This window comes from Mycteria americana, chromosome 2, assembly GCF_035582795.1.
Source record: "Mycteria americana isolate JAX WOST 10 ecotype Jacksonville Zoo and Gardens chromosome 2, USCA_MyAme_1.0, whole genome shotgun sequence".
NCBI lineage: Eukaryota > Metazoa > Chordata > Aves > Ciconiiformes > Ciconiidae > Mycteria > Mycteria americana.
The window spans coordinates 130,096,574-130,114,675 of NC_134366.1; the positions used below are offsets into that span (position 1 = coordinate 130,096,574).

The 18,102-nt window shown below is 35.1% G+C and overlaps 1 protein-coding gene across 12 annotated transcripts in view; it reads left to right on the forward strand.

The window, feature by feature from the left end:
- The window catches only part of SNTG1 (syntrophin gamma 1), a 348,105-nt gene that overhangs the window by 219,511 nt on the left and 110,492 nt on the right, over positions 1-18,102 (forward strand). For 5 of the 12 annotated variants that reach the window (XM_075494644.1, XM_075494645.1, XM_075494646.1 and 2 more), the window contains 2 exons: positions 3,127-3,262; positions 17,620-17,722. In XM_075494644.1, coding sequence (XP_075350759.1) covers positions 3,127-3,262; positions 17,620-17,722 — 239 coding nt within the window. The remainder of the gene's footprint in view (positions 1-3,126; positions 3,263-17,619; positions 17,723-18,102) is intronic. The other 7 variants (XM_075494642.1, XM_075494639.1, XM_075494638.1 and 4 more) reach the window with 2 other exon arrangements.

The window sequence follows — 18,102 nt, forward strand, 5'->3', positions numbered from 1 at the left end:
CTCAGGGAATGTTTCTAATGAAAAATGATAGTTCGTATGTGCCAGTTAACGTGGCATTCGTGCATTCCTTGAAAAGCAACAGGAAAAGCTCACGTAGAGGTAGGTAGGTATCAAGACAGTATAAACATTTAGACTTTGGTAGATTTTATGTAGCGCTAGCTACGATATGTAGCACCGTGTTTCAGTTCAGCCATCAGCTGTGTTTTGCACAAGACATCTTTTTCCAGCAGAATGACCTGACATGGGATGTCCATGTGCGCTGCATTGTATCTTTTGCTCCCCCCTTTTCTCTGCTTTCATAGCAGGGCTGTAACTGTGCTAGTGCTCCATGAGTCATATATGTTATGTGAAACCGACAGTATAGGGATTCTAGCTGCTTAACTGCAATCATGTACAGCAGATTAAACTCTTACTCTCATTCTTTGTTTTAAAACTGTGGTTTCATTCAAACTGATTTTTAAAACCCGTTATGAATAGTTTTGGTAATGTTTTTCGTAAATGTTTTTAAGCAGAAGAACGAGCATATTGTATTTGTAAGACAGGACTGGAAACCAAATGATCTGAAATCTCACTCCATCTTGACTTTGCAGATGTGTCTCTTGGTAAATTATGTTTTTATGTTATCTTTGTTTCCTTAACTGTGAAACAGAGACCTAGACTATTATCAGGTTTAGCTCACTGAATTATATGAACTACTTCAGAATTTGTTATAGAAAAGGATCTCTACGTTAATATTGTGCTGTTTGGTGATAGTGATAACAGCAACCTGCAAGTACAGATTACCACCTTCTCATATTATGTGGCAGAGATCCTGTACTGTACAACTCATAGCACAGCCATTTAATCCTTTCCCCTGTAGACTGAATGGCGACTTTACGTATTGAAGTTGCATAGTCAGCGCTTCTAAGAGAAGACCATAATCAATCTGCAATTTGTAACTTTTGAATTTGAAAGTGAAATGTAAACTTGTTGGAAATCCAGTATTTCCTTCATAAGAAGAGGCCAAGTTATTACTTTTTCCATACAGCTGATGTTTTCTATTTGAGACAGGTAATAAAAAAAAATGCTAATGTCACCTTAGCTACCCTGGTGCAATTAATGAAAACATCTGTTACAATGTATTTACAATGTCCTTATTGTTCATGAAATTTGGAGCTAATAATAATCTGTCAAATATTTCAGCACTGATTTGAAATAAGTGTCTATCAAGTGGAAAAGAAACTAGCTACCCTGGTGCAATTAATGAAAACATCTGTTACAATGTATTTACAATGTCCTTATTGTTCATGAAATTTGGAGCTAATAATAATCTGTCAAATATTTCAGCACTGATTTGAAATAAGTGTCTATCAAGTGGAAAAGAAACTAGCTACCCTGGTGCAATTAATGAAAACATCTGTTACAATGTATTTATAATGTCCTTATTGTTCATGAAATTTGGAGCTAATAATAATCTGTCAAATATTTCAGCATTGGTTTGAAATAAGTGTCCATCAAGTGGAAAAGAACCTATCAGGTGTAAATAGTTTACTGGTTTTTCCTGTGTGGTGGAAATTCCTTGTATTAGGATATATCCTGGAGCAGTATTCTTAACATTCATTCAGGTGCTTTCCTAATCTGGTTTTATCTATGGTTTTTTAGTGTTTAAATAATTAAATTTTGTGCCAAACTCAGTAAAGGCGTGAATTTATTCAAAGACTATGATGTTAGACTTTTAAAATATGCTAATGTGTTGCTTGTCTTCCTAATTTATATTTTCATTTCTTTTTCTCAAGATACCTGTAGATATATTAGTCATTTTATTAAGATTTCATCTTTTAAAACTAATCATCAGTACTACTAAGTTTTAATAGACAGGGGTAGGATATGCCGGCATGACTAATACCAAGTCTATATGATTAATATTATTATTTCCTTATTACATAGCTACGGTCCTCAAAGCAAAAATCCATTACGGTTTAGTGGGATAGAGTGAAAGACTGAATCACCAGTTACAGTGCAACATCCTTCAAATGACTGCCGTTGGTTCCTCCTTTGTCAGGCAGCTCTATTAATGCTGAAAGCCTGAGCTGCAAAGAAAAGAGGCAATTGAGCAGCGGATTTAAAGTGTGTACCAAAGACATGCTTTGTTTGTCACCTTGTTTACATTGATATTTTACTGTAAAGACTCGAGTTTCTTTGCTTCCTTAGGAAGCAAATAGAAATATTTTCATAATTGTTTGTACATGTGTGTGTTTTACCCTCCAGAAGACTTTTTGAAAGATTTCATTCTGCACAGCATCTTCCAGTTGTGGAGCTATACCTCAGTTTGACTTTGGTACAGGGACTCCATTTTTTCTTTGCTGTGCATAGATGTAATACTGTACAATAATTAAAAAATAAGAAAATGGAGCTGGCTGTCTGGTAGAGCACCAGAGTCCCAATTATTTTAAATCTGTTTCTGTGTGATTTATATTTGAAAAGGCATAGTCCACTTTGGCTAGGTGTTCTGAGGGTTTTTTTGTTTTACTTGGACAAACTACTCCATAATCTAGTGAGACTAGACAAGAATAGCACAGAGAGCATCAAATGCCTCCAAAAGGCAGAGGAAATAAACATACACAAAGCACTCCAATTTAATGTAGGAAAAATGAAACCTTCTATAGGCATGAAAATTATCTTCCCTGGTCACTATTAATAAAATTTCATTTACCCATATGGGCTAGAAAATACTGTCCGACTGGCAACAACAGTGTGTTCTTTAAACAGGTAACAACCTTGTGGTATAGACTGAAAGCAAATGTTCACCTCTAAAAGGCAACCTCTATATTTCTTATGGCTTGACATGGGCCCAGGAGAGCACATTGAGCAAAATAGAGCGTGTGTACTGATGTAGCTAGCCAGAGGGAGTCATAAATAAGAGGTGTGCTGAAAGAAGTGCAAATGTGCACACACATAGAGTCTTCTGACGATTTTCCAGCAGTTACAATACCTGATTTAACTCTTCAGAATTGTCATTGTTCTGGCTATAGTAAAATCAGATGGGTGCCAGGAAGAAACTTTTTATCCAGGGGTTATCTAACACCTGTACATATTTTTAGGTCTTTTTTTTTTTTTTCTCTACAATGGGTCTTTGTCTTTTGACAGTTTGTTCGGTGGAGGAGGAAGAGGAAAGGAGAATGGACTCTATATATTTTTCAATAGTATCCAGTGTTGGACTGTTCCAGCCAGATACATGGAGATTTCCAGATGGCCCACCCCATACTTCTCAACCACTAGTATGGTACAGTATGGTACTGGTGTTTTGGTATCTGTTTGTCAGCACTGGGCCTATTTCTAGATGTATACTTTTTTCTTAGTGTTGCCCTCATAGTACTGGTGTCTTTCTACAAGTTCAGTTTGGTACTACCTGTTTCCCGTTAGCTGTTTTGCAAGACTGTGGCCAGTACAACAGCTTGCAGTAGTAAGAGGTTCACAGATCACAAGAAAAGCTTTGGTGCAGGTGTGGTTACAGAGGGAAGAAATTCTTCATTAAAAGTTACAAAGATTAACCATTCTTTAGATTTTAGTGCAGAGACCTGCAGGAGTTGTTGCCTCCCTGTGCTGTTAGTACTTTTCTGAGCAAAATGGGAAATAGTCAGTGCTCAGGCTGAAACGGAGTTACCAGGATAATGACATATATCCTTAAGTGAGGTCTAGCAAATGTACGTAGCTCTATTCCACTTCGCATGCCCTTGTCAAGCCAGTACTGATTCAGAATATTTCAAAGGTTCTAATTGTGCTGACCCGTTAAAAGGAAAGTTCAAGGGAATGCTCTACATCAAGAAACTCCCATGTTTTAACATGTTGGTGTGCAGTAGAAAGTACTGAGGATATTTCTAGATTCCCTGAAATACTGAAATGCCTTCCCTTCTTATACTATTCTGAGTAGAATGTATTTACATATTAAATAGATAGACAGACATGTTTCACAAAATCTTCACCGTATCTCAGTCGTCTTAAGGGTTTTTTGACATCTTTTGGTCAGTCATATTTACATGAGAAGTCTGATACAAAACACATTCAAAATCCCCTGTGCACTTCAGGTCATCATGTATTATTTCTGAATTACTGATTGCAGGGACAACTGTTGGTGAGAGCTAGCATTTACCGTAATGAATGCTAACAGACAAAATATTTTGTTTAAACATCTTTCACCCTGAAAGATTGCAAGGTTTTACAGACTGTGTAAAGCATCTTTCCATCAATCAATAAGTGAGGTTTTAGAGTAAAATGAATCACCTGCACAACAATGGCAACAACAATGAATCTGTGAGACAAAGTATATTTTTTCCAATTAAAACACTGGGAGCTTTGGAATTTGGCAATACCAAGACATTTAAATTTTTACTTTTACTATAGCTTTTAGTATCCCAGAAAGTGTCAAAACCAAAATTTTTATAGCTCGACAGGAAAGTGTTATCTAAAGGGAGTGTGCTTTTTTGAATTATCTTTCTGTATAGATGTTCCTTAGGTAGCTTGGAGTTACGTAGCATCAGCACTGTTTTGCTTATTTTCTGAATTTTTGTAGAAACTGACAGCACAGAGAAAATTGTAAAACCAGAATTATTAAGGTTTGAGGGGCCTACACTTTCTAAAAGTGAAGCCTGTAGTTTGTTCATTCATTTGTGATATTCTGACATTAACCTAGCAGCAATGTAACAGAATTTTACAAAGCATTTTTTTTTCTTTTATTGTTGATACTGCATTTTTTGCTTCAGAAAACACATCCACTCTATATAACAGTCTATAAATTATGCTTTTTATAAGATTTTATAGTCTCAAATGATAATTAACTGCTGGCAAGAGTGGATTTCTGTGGGATTATTGCCTACTTAGGAAAATAAGAAAAGGTAAAATAAGGGTTGCAATGGGATAAGTAGCCTAATCATTTTGGATGAATATATCAGATTTATGCTTAACTTTGAAAGTCACAAAGACCTCATGCTATAAACTGGTTAAACCTGTAATTCAGCATATTTTCATCATTATGCTGAAATACAAATTAGCTTTTTTACTTCCTTGGAATTATATGTTAATCTCTTTTCTTTCCAAAATATCTATAAATTTCCTCCAGTTAATATACAGTGTGAGTACCTCCAAACTCAATTTTGCCAAGACCCTTAAAATTTAGATGCTGATGAAAATGATCCTAAAAATGTTAAGGCAATATTATTTGTGAAAATTTCATATTACAGGATAACTATGTTGGATCCCAGTCCAGCAATATATGTATGTATTTGCCTAAAAGTATGAATCTAAGTATTTTACTAAATTGGGAACTTTCTTTTTTACAAGTATTTATTGAGAACAAAGTAATTTTCTCAACTTCAGCTAGATGCAGTACAATTATTCTTCAGCAGAAATGCATGTCATTGCACTAAGTGGCATGAAAGTATGTTCTTATGCGTTTTCTCAGCTGAAAACTTTTACCACTGAACACATTCCCTGAAGTACTAAATTATCTTTCTCAGAGATAGGGCTGAGATTCTCAGAGATTAGATCCTGAGCTGCTGAGAAGCTTAGCAGAGTTAACTGCATATATTGATATAAAACATTACTTCAAATACAAATTTGTCCAGGAATTATTCTTTATGTCATTGTGAAGTTGATAACATTTAGAACTGACCAAATAGGAGTAGGCTTGTACATTAATATTTATTCAAATTCAGAATTAAAATTTGATTTCAAACTCTTTAAGACCATTTTGTATTCATTTTTCATGAACATTTATATGCTGGTGCTTGATTAGTGTGACTATTCATGAAAAGTAAATGTTAAGGTCATATTTGCCAACAGCAAATTTTATATCGAATATGTAAATGTGAAATTTGCCACTAGCTGTGTGTTTGACCCCAGCCTTGCAATGGGATTAGTGTGAGCAAACTCTTATTCTGGGACTGATCTTTCTTTTTTCCCCTAGAACTGGAGCTCTGCTTAGTCAGACAAAATATTCAAGCCGTGTTTTCAACAATCTTAGACGTACCTTTGTTCGTAAAAGATTTTAAAACTTAAGAATGTACTTCAAAATGCTGTGTCAACTGGATGACTTTCACTCTTCAAGCATTAGGAACAGAAACAATAGCTGATGTGTTACGTAGTTTAGTGACATGTATGTATTTTGAATATTACTAATGATCTTTTCACAAATTGCATACATAAAAAATACTTGTTTAGTAAATGTGTTAGAAATTTTATATAGAGCTCAACTCTAAGAGCACTTATTCTGGTAAATTTGAAGTGTGGGAACAGCTTGACTGAAGGAGCCAGGGATTCTTATATATTTAATAGATAGCCAAGGAGCTTCATTGTTTTGTTAATAATCAGGGCTAGAAAACTCAGACCCTTCAAGTTCATTGCTGTAATGAAAACAAAATAAAAGTGCAGTATGACCAACTGTGAAAAGAAAGAACTCCAAATCCTTTAAAATGGATAATTTGATTGAAATTATTTCTTACCATTGAGGAGCACACATTACCTGCAAAATTTGGAGACCTTAATTCCAAGTTATTGTCCAGTTTCTGTTACAGCTTACTAGAAAAAAGCATTTCCACTTTCAACTTTGCTTCGATTTTTACTCTTTCTTTTTAAAAAAAAAAGTTATTGTTGAAAAAGCAAAAGCTTCTATCTGAAGCTTTTTGGCTGTAGCATGTTTTCTAGCAAAAGAAAAATATGTATCCATTCATAAAAGGATTTCTAGTAATCTTTATTCCAGTTGTAGCTGGATACTCTAGGAATCATGCAGATAAATATGGAACAATTTGGTTTATTCTGTAAATATAGCTGATGTTATTTTATTTTTCTTAATGTAACATGGATACTGTCTTTAGTATTTTTCATTATGCTGAATATTTTATGTGACTTCCGTATAAGGGATGGAGACTCCTAAGTGACTAAGTCATTCTTCTGCGGTTTTCCTGGTTAATTGCTGAAATATGGCTATTGGTTTTGAGAGGCCACACACAACATTTTTCTTCAATTCATCTTATGATTATCTGCTGGAATCTGTTGTATTCTCATACACTGTTGGATGGCTCATACACTATACTTATTTTTTTCTAGAATAGTCAATGCGTTATCATGCACTGTATGGCGTAATACCTGCAGGCCACAAGCAAAAATCTTAATGTTCTATATAAGAGATATTTATACTATTACCTTTTGTGTTGGTTTTCCCATTTAGTTTGTCAGTAATTTCATAACTGAAGCTCTGGCCTATATGCAGCAGCGAGTGTTTTTGTGGCAACTCTTATTGCCAGAAAGTGACATTCCAGTGTAACGTGTCTTTTTGCAGATTACTGGATGGTAATCAAAAACTTGCTTAAAGATGTGCCAGAGAAATCTGTGATGGACTATTTAGTATGGTGTATATTATAGTATGCTATACCCTAAATAATCTTCACTTCTTTTAGTCCAAGAGAATGTCTCTTATTAAATTTCTCTGCTTTCATTTAAAGATAGTTTTACCCATCTTTTCTTATCTGAAATTCTTGTTAGACAAAAGCAATACCAAGAATTGGTTGGTAGCCTACAGAGAATTAGTAAATTATGGTTCTGGCTTATTCTTACCACTTTATATTATATTGGACTAAAACCCACTAAAATGATACTATTTGTATTAGTAATAAAGATAGATTTCACAAGGATGTTGTGCAGATATGATAGCTAGGAGGAATTTCTACATATTATCTGTGTATTAAAATATGGCCTAGATTTTGCTTAAAAGAAAAAAAAATCTTTGAATTTTTATGTGATGGATCCTTGAAGGTAAATGTGCAAAGCCTCTGGAGGTTGCTTAATGTTCTACAGGTGTTGACAGCTTTTTTTGAGTATTCTCCATAACATGTAGTTGCGAGGAAAAAAAACCACTACAATCTCAGCATAGCCTACTGTCACAGTTGGTTTCTGATTACTATGAAGTCCAAAAACCTTACGTCCTAAATAAGAAATCTTCTGTAGACTGATGGGATAGCCTATTGTTCATCTGACTGTACACAGCAGTGCACGCAGGATGCTGTGCAACCTTTTGGCAAAGCTGTGTAGAAATTAGTCAACGCTATTATAACAGTGGTGTAAATGCTTCTTCCATGTCAGTAGTTTTGTTTTGTTTATTAAGAGGATCGCACATTTCTCCCAAAGCAGCTTTGGTCAATATTTGATTTGGACAGTGTCAATGAAATTGATCCCAAACAAAATCTGGTTCCGGTGTAAATTTCTGAGCTATCATACCAATGAGAGGTTTACCCAAATATATACAATTGTAATGAAAGGGTGTAGTATTAGTAGAAGGTGAAATATGCATGTTAATACAACTAGTTGAAACCAGAATTAGGTTTATGGATTTATAAATATTTGACTGATGGTGGGGTTGTGTAGTTTACCTAAATACATGGTGATGGTTTTATCAGTCTCACAGAGTTGTAATTTACAATTAGAAAACTATCTTAAAGTTTTGTGGTGTCCAAAAGTGTTCAAGTTTCCTATTTCATATCTTTAAAAAAATTGTAGAATAAGTGCTGTGCAGTTTCAACCACACTAGGAACAGTTCTACTGGTATTTCTAACATTTTCAGTATTATTAAGGGATTTGCCTCATTCCTCTTAGCCAGTTGTTTTGGAACTCAATAAATATATAATTACAGATATAATGTGTTCATGAATTAGCTCGGAAAGATAATAGGTGCCCAGCAGCTGAATATATAACATTCAAAAAGTGGAACAGCTGTGAGAGTTTAAAGTAGAGAACTTTTTAAGACTGTGTAACTACACAGATCGTTTAGTGTAGCCGAGTAATCCTAGAGAAGTAGAGCCATACATGGAGTAGGTAATGTGAAAACAAAGGTAGGCAGTTCTGAGCTCTGGCATGTGCTCACTACATATAGCTACACTGAAAAAGCTCATGAAACTTGGAAAGAGTTTGGGTTGAAGTCTTCTAGTTCTTTGAATCTTTTTTGCATTTTCATAGGTATTTTCTTACCATGAGTAACTCCATATCATGTAGAGCTGAACAGCTAATAAATGCATCTTTGTGTGTTTATTTCTTCTATGGACCACAGTCCCAGACCAATTGTAGTCCTTGGAATGTAGGTTGGGAAACATTAATAAGACCCATTGTTTGGAATTAGAATCAACATTTGCATTAGAATCAACTGTCTGAAGCTCAGCTGGGATGAGTCAAAGAATATGCTGATAGAACACGGTAAATAACGTATTAGAGTTGACATCTATATAGGGAATTCATATTTTACATTTTTCAGAATATGGTATGAAATGTTTCAGTTCAGGGACTTATGGTGTCCCCTAAGACCTATGGTCAGGGATTCCAGAGTAAGGTGTTCCCAGTTTTGATAGACTTAAAATTTTAACAAGTTCTAATTCCTTGCTTTTCATAGTTTCTGTATTGGAGTAATGGCCTTCTAATATAATTTAATATTAGATTTTAATAATAATAAAAGATTTAATATAAACTGTGATGACCAGTAAGTGCAGTCTTTAGTGAAACAGAATTCAAAATTAGGGTACATGACCTAGAGAATGCAAATTAAGCTCGTAATAGCAATATTTTTTATGGGTGATATTTATTAATGATGCTAAGATTAATAAAAGAAGAACAGGAAAATGCTGCAGACTTTTCCTGGAAGACTTTTCCTTTCATAATTTTTTTTTTCCTCAGGTGTTTGCACTAATATCTTTTGCTGAGGCACTCCTATATTACTTTTGGAAAGATAAACATACAACTAAGCAATAGTTGCAGTCTATTGCTATTCTGATTGAAAGATTACTAAACATTAATTGTGGTCTGTTGCTATTCTGATTGAAAGATTACTAAACATTTTAGTGTTGATTATGGAGCATAAGAAAGTTTAAAGATTTCCAGAAAGCTGTCATCAGATCTTTTAGACAAACTTGTAAGTACTCCATTCCACAAGTGTTAGACTTAAAAGTTTAAAAACAGATTCTTTTTTCCACCCTGGTTGTAAATATATCATTGAAGTGACAATATTCTCTTTTTACCTTGGAACTGCATTGAAGAAAGAACTGACAGGAGTCTGTGTCCTCTATGTGACTTATATTTGGTCCTCTATTGCCTGATGGATTTTTTCTGTGTGAGTTAATTATATTTCCAATAAATTATTTGTGAAATTAATCTCTTTCTCCTACCTCCTCATTACACTTATTCATGTTGCTTACGTCTAATTATTTTAGTCATTTCCTATGAAGGAAACTCTGTAGATGTCTCTTAGTGTCAGCTAATATGGATGGCCTACTTTGCATGTAGGCTTGAAACATGATGAAATCTATCTGATTTGAAAGGCAGATCACTTACTTTTCTACTAATGCTTTATACAGGAGTCTTGAGGTTGCATGTTCTGGTACCTCTGTGTCTAAAGCCCATGAGCCTGTGAAAACAGGTAGGGCAAGGATCAATGAGGGAAGCCTGAATATAGCTGTAAGGTGACTGGTATGACATTGTCTGAGAAACCACCTGATGGTCTAGCTTAAACGAGTGCTGTCACTTGGAATCAAGAATAATTTTGTTTCTAAGTGGTCAGTCTGATGGGACTTGTCGAAAAGCATCAAACCCTGAATCTCTGTGTGTGTTGCTCTGAAATGATGTTTTGTATAGTGCCTTAGTAGCTGGAGCATTCACTGAGTAAGTGCTACCTTGATTCAATTCCTGTGTCATCTTGAGCAGCCATAAACCTCTATCTGCCACTTTCCAGAATAATTGCTTAGTGGTAGGCTTACTAGTAGATTGCTGTAACTACTAATCTTACTGCATCCCCCTGCACTTTTGTAAAACAGTGCCAGTAGCAAGATACATGCAGAAGAGGGTTCTGAATAGAAAGGCTTGTGTCTTCTTACATCCTCAGCATGTGCACCATTCTGCCCTGCGGTTCCTTTTGCCTTGTTTGAGGCAAAGGGAGGAAGCTCCCAGTTCTACGGTGCAGCCCAGCTGGGTTTGTATCTAAATATCTAACACAAGTTCTGGAACCAGACACAAAAAATTAAAACCTACAACTATGGTAGTGTCAAACTATGGTCTGAAGTATACTTTGAGTTGTGCAGCCTGAGTTGGAACTGCTGTCATAAAAAGGTATTCTAGTTTGCTCCGTATATCAGTAAGAGAAATCTTCTGAAGAAAAAAAAAGCTTTGATAGTTTTTACTATTATATTTGTTGATTAACGTTCATTGTTAGTGAATACTGTGATAAATATTAGATCATAGGAATTAAAAACTCCCCATATGCTGGTGTATTTTTAATGCAAACATTCTGTACTAACTACATGGCTTTTAATGAACAAGAGACTTGATTTTTTAAATAAACGTAATTCAAGACAGTTGTGTGCATGCATTGAGCCTTCTAGCTTCAGGCCTTTATATGATTGTACCAGAATGCATGTTGCGGTATCTGCTGATGGACTTGAACTAGTGTATTGTGTAGCTTTGCACAGTGGCTAGGAACGTGTCTTCTTCTTTTCCTTTTTTTTTTTTTTCCCCCACCAGATGTTTATAATTCAAGGTATTCATCAAAGAACTGAATTTTCCTTTAAAGCATACTGAAGAGTGGAATTTGCTACCAGTTCAGGAGAACACAGGTCTTAGGGACTATAAGTCTTCTGTTTTAAATCTTTACTGCTTCTTTGGTGGGTAAATTTCATTGGTAATTTAAGAGGGGATTTACAGTCTTACTCAGGAAAGAATACTTACTGAACTCAGAGGGACTTCACGCTTCAGTGCTTTCCTGAATATATTGAGAGAGACTTCAGCATATGCTCAAATGTTTCCTTGAACTGGGACTTTAAAAGGTTTTATAAAATTAAAAGGCAATATCATTGTAGACATTATTAAAAATTCAGACTAGTGTTATTATTATGTAGAGATTTTATTCAGAAATATCACACATCACCATAAAATTCACTTCTTCAAATGGCCCCCTTGCAGTCATTACAGTAATGTCATGGAAACACAGACACTGTCGCTCCAGAAACACTGGCTCTTCTAATTTCATTATTTCACACAGCTACTGGTTCAGACAAGCACAACTGTTATTTTTGCCTGTCTCACTTCACTCATGAACAACCTAACTTTATATAGGGCTGTTTGTGGTAGAAGTAAATTAATTCTTGGTCCCACTGGTAGTAAACTTATGCTTTGCGTAAGAAAGTTTATTGACGGTATTTAATGTTTCCGTTTGTGTAGTTCTTCTCACACCAACTCATTCTACATTAAATATATGTATGATATCTAAAACAACAGCAGGAATTTAATTTACAGCCATAATGTTGATGAGGAGATGTTAAGACTTTTCAGTGTCACAGCTTCTTCCTGTTACAGGGGTGACTTCGTTAGACACTGTGCACCAGCAAATCAATAGCTAGTATTGCTCACTAGATGAAATAAAAAAATAAAACTAAATCAAGTAGTAGCAGCAATATTAAGTAGCTTTGCATTGTTTAATCCATACAACATCTGTATCAACACATTAAGTGTTACTGCTGTTCATTGTTAACTATTAAAATAAAAACCGGAGACAGATAGGTGAATTCATATGCCTGAAATCTAGGGCTTTGTAGAAGATCTCAAAAATATTAAAAAGCTAGGGCTTTATAGAAAAATACATGCATCTTGAATAGTCAGTACAGCTTCTGGAAATAAAACAGATTATTACCTTTCAATGATACAGAGAATAAGCAAATCTCTTCAATGGTGCCTGGTCATGCCTTTTCTGCAATCTGGGATGCAGTGCTTTAGAAATTGTCAGGTCAAATGCATAGACATACAGATATCTTCCAAAGGGAGGTTTTGCATGGCTTATGGTGGAAAGATATAAACTTGTTAGGCTTTGGAAATATTAGGTCTACTGCTGAGTTAAATTTTTGTCAGGCAACTATTCCATGGATTTAGCACTATAGATTTATCTGACCTTTGCCAAACTCTTCATATATAATAAAAAAAATCTTAGGAATTTGCTGCATTTTTGTTTTAAAATTTTTGAAATCAAGTTTCTATATTTATTCAAAATTAGTATTCCTTCCAAAAATGTTTCTTTTTCACTTTTTAGAAGTTGGGTCCATTTATATCTTTTCAAATACTAGAGCAAATGTTTTAAATATTTTTATTTAATGTAAATTTAGAAATGCCTTTTCTATTAGCAGTAATGAACTGAAAATCTCTTACTTATACAACTACATTTCATTAATATTGAAAATCTTTTACCATTTATACACAGTGGGGACAAGGCTCTAATTCTATTCCAGGACTGATAAGAATTGTTTGTGGCTAGCATTGTCTTTGGTAATTTGATTGTACAGTTATTATAGAAGCACTCTTTCTTAAAATAGCCACTTTGTATTTTAAATGAAAGCAGTTTTAAAAGAAAGCAATTAATTGTGGACTAGTCACTCTTCAAGTAAATAGCTAATTTTAACAAGACGTTAAATATTAGTTGTATTCTACCCAATATTGGAATATTTTTGCGAGGGATGGGATCATCATGGAAATCAGTGATCAATCAGCAATTGTATGCAGTATCCCTAGTAAAAAATTATTTTTGGAAGGTCCAGACACAGTTGTATAGAATAAGATGTGGGGGTGGAATAAAATTAGCATACTTTTTCCAGTGACCTGTTTTTGGTTTTTTAATCTACTGAAAAAAATGTGGTATCACTTTATTGCCACTCTTCAACCCTCAGTGAATCAAGATTTCCACAGTTCTCTATTTTTCCTATTTAAAATACACCTTACCCTTGAATGGGGGAAAAAAAAACCCAAACCAAACCCCACCTTTTTCTAATTTGTGGACTAATGTATCAGGAATTTAAGGAATTTAACATAATTATATCAAAATATGGACGTAGACATTGCAAAATGAGAAAAATCCTGAAAGTCTTCTAAATGACTGCAAATTCTTAAGAGAGGTTCATTGTTTGCAGGAAGTAGAAAATATTCCTTAGCTTTTCAATCTTCAGTCATTTTTATCATGCATACAATATGTGATGGTGCTGGCAAAAAAATCTGGAGCTAGTTACTCTGATCAACCTAGCTTTAAGGTTTCCTTATAAATCAGAAAATATGCTGTAACTCTGAAAAGGATGTATAAAGGATGTAGATAGTCTACTTCCCTCTTATGTTTGAAAGTAACCTTGAAATATTTCTTGAATTATCACTGCCAGAAATAACCAACACATATGTTGTCAGTGATGGTGCTTGATTGACAAGGTATTGGCAATGTATATACAATAAAAGTGAGGGAACTTTCTTCCAAGTGAGAAAACAGGATGGCTGAGCAGATATCTATCCATTTCTTTATCTGAAAATCATATCATGATTGACAACTGGTTTCTTCAGTATGTTCATGAATTTACTTCAGTGGTAAAAGATCATTACTGCTTTGTTAGTGGAATATGCTACCAATTCTTCAGGTCCACATGGATATACTTGTGCAGGTAAATTAATTTTTCATGAATGTACATTTGCCAAGCCTGAACAAGCAATAAATCTACATTCACACAGTCCTCATTTTACCAAAATAGCTCTTTTTTTGAGCTAAACTGATGTTAGGCAATGAGGAAGCGAGAAGAAATACTTAATATGCCAGTATCTCTGACTATTGGTAGAATTCCACTCATGTTTGTAAAGCTCTAGAAATTCATACTGTATCGTATCTTCCAGACAAACTGTTTGACTCCCTGTTTTCAAGTGTTTTTTTCCATAGACATAACTCTCCATAACAATTAGTCACATTACTTTTGGCTGTTATCTTTTTTTTGTAAAAGTTATCAATTAATTTTCCATTCATGAACATGAGCTGTTCTGGTATATCACTAAAAACATTCCTTGGGAAGACTAGATTGCCTATTGTACCTCATTCTCTTTCTGCATGGAGGAACGGCAGTATGGCATGGTGTACACGTTGAACGAGGACACAAAGTAAATGGATCCTATAAGGCATACTCGATTTAAAACAGCTCAGTAATTGTTCATTTCTTATGTAAAATAAAGACAAAAAATGTAAAATAACAGAAAAGCTTTCAACTGAAAGCTACAAAAAGACAATTAATAAGTTTAATTAAAAATCGTATTTTCTTCAGCTAACCTTATTTCCCAGAATGGCTTTGATAATGACTAGAAAGTAGGTGAAATGGGATTGATAGCTCATCTCTTCTTTGTTGTAATCACTACCTAGTAGTTTTCTTTTTTAATCTTTTATCTCTCTTTCATCTTTATTCTACATGTCAAAATCTAGTCACTTTCTGGATTATACAGATCATACACTCCAAAATACACTTCAGTGAAATAAGTATTGCTGATTTCAACTAAACTGTGTACCAGCTTAAATTCTTCATCCTATGAGATAGAGGTTTGAGAGAGAGAGAGAGAGAGGTTAGAGAAGAAGGTCACAGTAGACTACTTATGGCAACTTCTAGCCTTTCCAGAACAATATATTATCAAATTAAATCATGTAGACTCGTGGCTTGTTTTACTCTTGGAAGAAGAAAGATTCAAGGGCAGAGTTTACTGTCTCAGCTTCTTTCACAAATGATATCCACTTATTTTTAGGTATCTTAAAAGGTGACTTTATAAATTAAAGTTAGTAATGCTGTAACTTCTCCACTTATTTCTTCCCTGTTCCTGAGTAAAAAGAAATATTTTTAAAAAGGCAGAAGGTAGCTGTATTTTTCCTGCACTTTGTCTATCCACATCTGTTGTTTCAATAGAGAGTACATGCCTGTAAGTTTCTGCTTTGGCTATGACTATTCTGAACTGTGACTGCTACATAAGAGAGGAGAAGGATGAATTTTCTATGAAGGCTGAGGATATGGTATGGTTTCTCTGATGGAATTCAGGACTTCGGAGTCTTGATCTACTGTTCCTCAGATTACAAGTCATCTTCTTTGTATGAAATAAGTACTACTTACAAATTCTAAGGTATAAAACACATTAGAACTGGGAAGTGCTCATCAAAGAGGCTCAAGTTACAGATGAATTTTTTGGCATGCAGTTTAAGTTGATGAAATTTGTTGTGATGTGTGTGTTTGTGTGTGTTTATTTGCACACATGCATATAAATACACACTACACTGCAAATTGTGCCTTGACAACCACTGTGCTATTTTAAACAATAAAGAGCCTAACATTTCAGAGTGGATTTCAGATACTGAATCAAATATTCTGTCATCATATTGTTACTCCTCTGTAGCAACAGGTGTGGAGTAGGAAGTATTGTGTTTAAAGGCAAAGTCAACATTTTGTCCTGAAGAATTGCTTTAAGTTAATGCAGTGATTCCATGTGAAAGCATCCCTGCATATACTTATATGCATGAATGTAACTAAATGTGTAGGATAGGTTGTTGATAGGTATAGTTTAAAGAATAACAATCCTCCATAAATTATTTACAAGGCTTTCTCACAAGGAGCAGCATGAAGGAGGGGTTACCTGTGTGTTATCCAGCTACCATGAAAGCACAGCAGAAAGGGAACAGATATATGCTAATTTAAAACATTTGTCTAATATGTCCCTATGTAGTAGCTCTCCGAACACTGCTCTCAGCGAGCTGGCACTCTGTACAGTATGAGTACAGTCACTCAGATAGAGGCATGGTGCAATCTTCTGTCTTTGTAAGCCCAAATTAGAGTTTTAAATAAAGTTTTAAATAAAGAATTTTAAAGTTATAGAGCCAGAAGAACAGGAAATGGTTGTTCTCTGAAACAGTTATGTGACCTGATACATCTTGGCTCTCCTGTTATAAACTGATTCAAATCTTATTCCTCCACTGTTAAGTACACCATTTTGCTTAGCTGCTTTTGTGTCTCCTTTGTGCCACTCTGGGGAGGTCCCTGGGGTTCCCTTTCTGTGCTGTGTGTCTTGAGGTGTCTATCAGCTGTACCACACAAAAGCTGAAGGCATGAACAAGAGCTGCAGGAGCAATTGTGGGACAGTACAGGAAGGCTAAAAGCATTAACAGGTGGATAGGTGATTTACGCATTCCTGTGTCCAAAATGCAAACTGCCCTTTGGCAAAACCCAAGCTTGTGTTTGTCTAAGACTTAAGGCTTAAAAATAGCTACTTTTCCTCTGTGGCTGTAAGGAAGATTAGGTCTCTCATCCATGCTGGAGTGCTTCGGCTAAATTTAACTCTGACTGTTGGAAAGACTCCCTCATAGGATTATGGCACAGCTGTGAAAACTACTGCTATAGTTTTGGTTGGAGGTTTATGAGACAACCTCAGGGGGAAAAATTTTCTTTTTTTTCTATTATACATACATGTTAGTGTGGATGATGCCAGATCTGAAAGAAGGAGGTGCACAGCTCAACAGTGTCAGGGAGCAAGCTGTGCAATAGCACAGGGCAAAGCCAGTGCTATTATAGGACGCCAATGCCCCCCCGCTCCCATTACCTGTATGTGTGACTAGAAACACCACAGACAAGCATATAGCAAGCTTTACATCTTGCTTTCTTTTTTAAAAAAAGGTCATTGCAATACATTGCTAAGCAGTTATGTTCTGGTATGTGAAAGCTATGTGATGTTGCTTACATTTGCTGATGCATTTTGGTCATACATTTATTTCAAGGTGTCCTCTCTGTATTTCTCTTCCAGGTTCAGGTCCTTCGCAACGCAGGGGAAGAAGTGACCCTAACTGTGTCCTTTCTGAAAAGAGCACCTGCTTTTCTCAAACTGCCACTGAATGAAGATTGTGCATGTAAGCCTTCATTATTTGGCCAAAAGAAAGCTCAATTCAATGCTCATCAGCGCTTGCAGCTTCTGAACCTACTGTTCATTGAGGGTGATTGACAGCAGCTTTTTTGGTCAGCATTGCTGCCTGAATATGAACTGCTTGTATTGCCAGGTCTTGTAGTAACATTCACCTCAAGCAAAAAATGGCTATCTTTGCTTGAAAAACAGATCACCAGGCATTTGGCTGGTGTGAATCAGCAAAGTTGCAGCTGAAACAGTAGAATTACATTAGTTTACTGTAGCTCACATCCTGATGCAGAGTATTTAAAAGAAGTTTTTCAGGCAGCATCACATAACATTTTAATCTGAAAGAGTTTTGTCTTGTAAATGTGAAAATGAGATTGT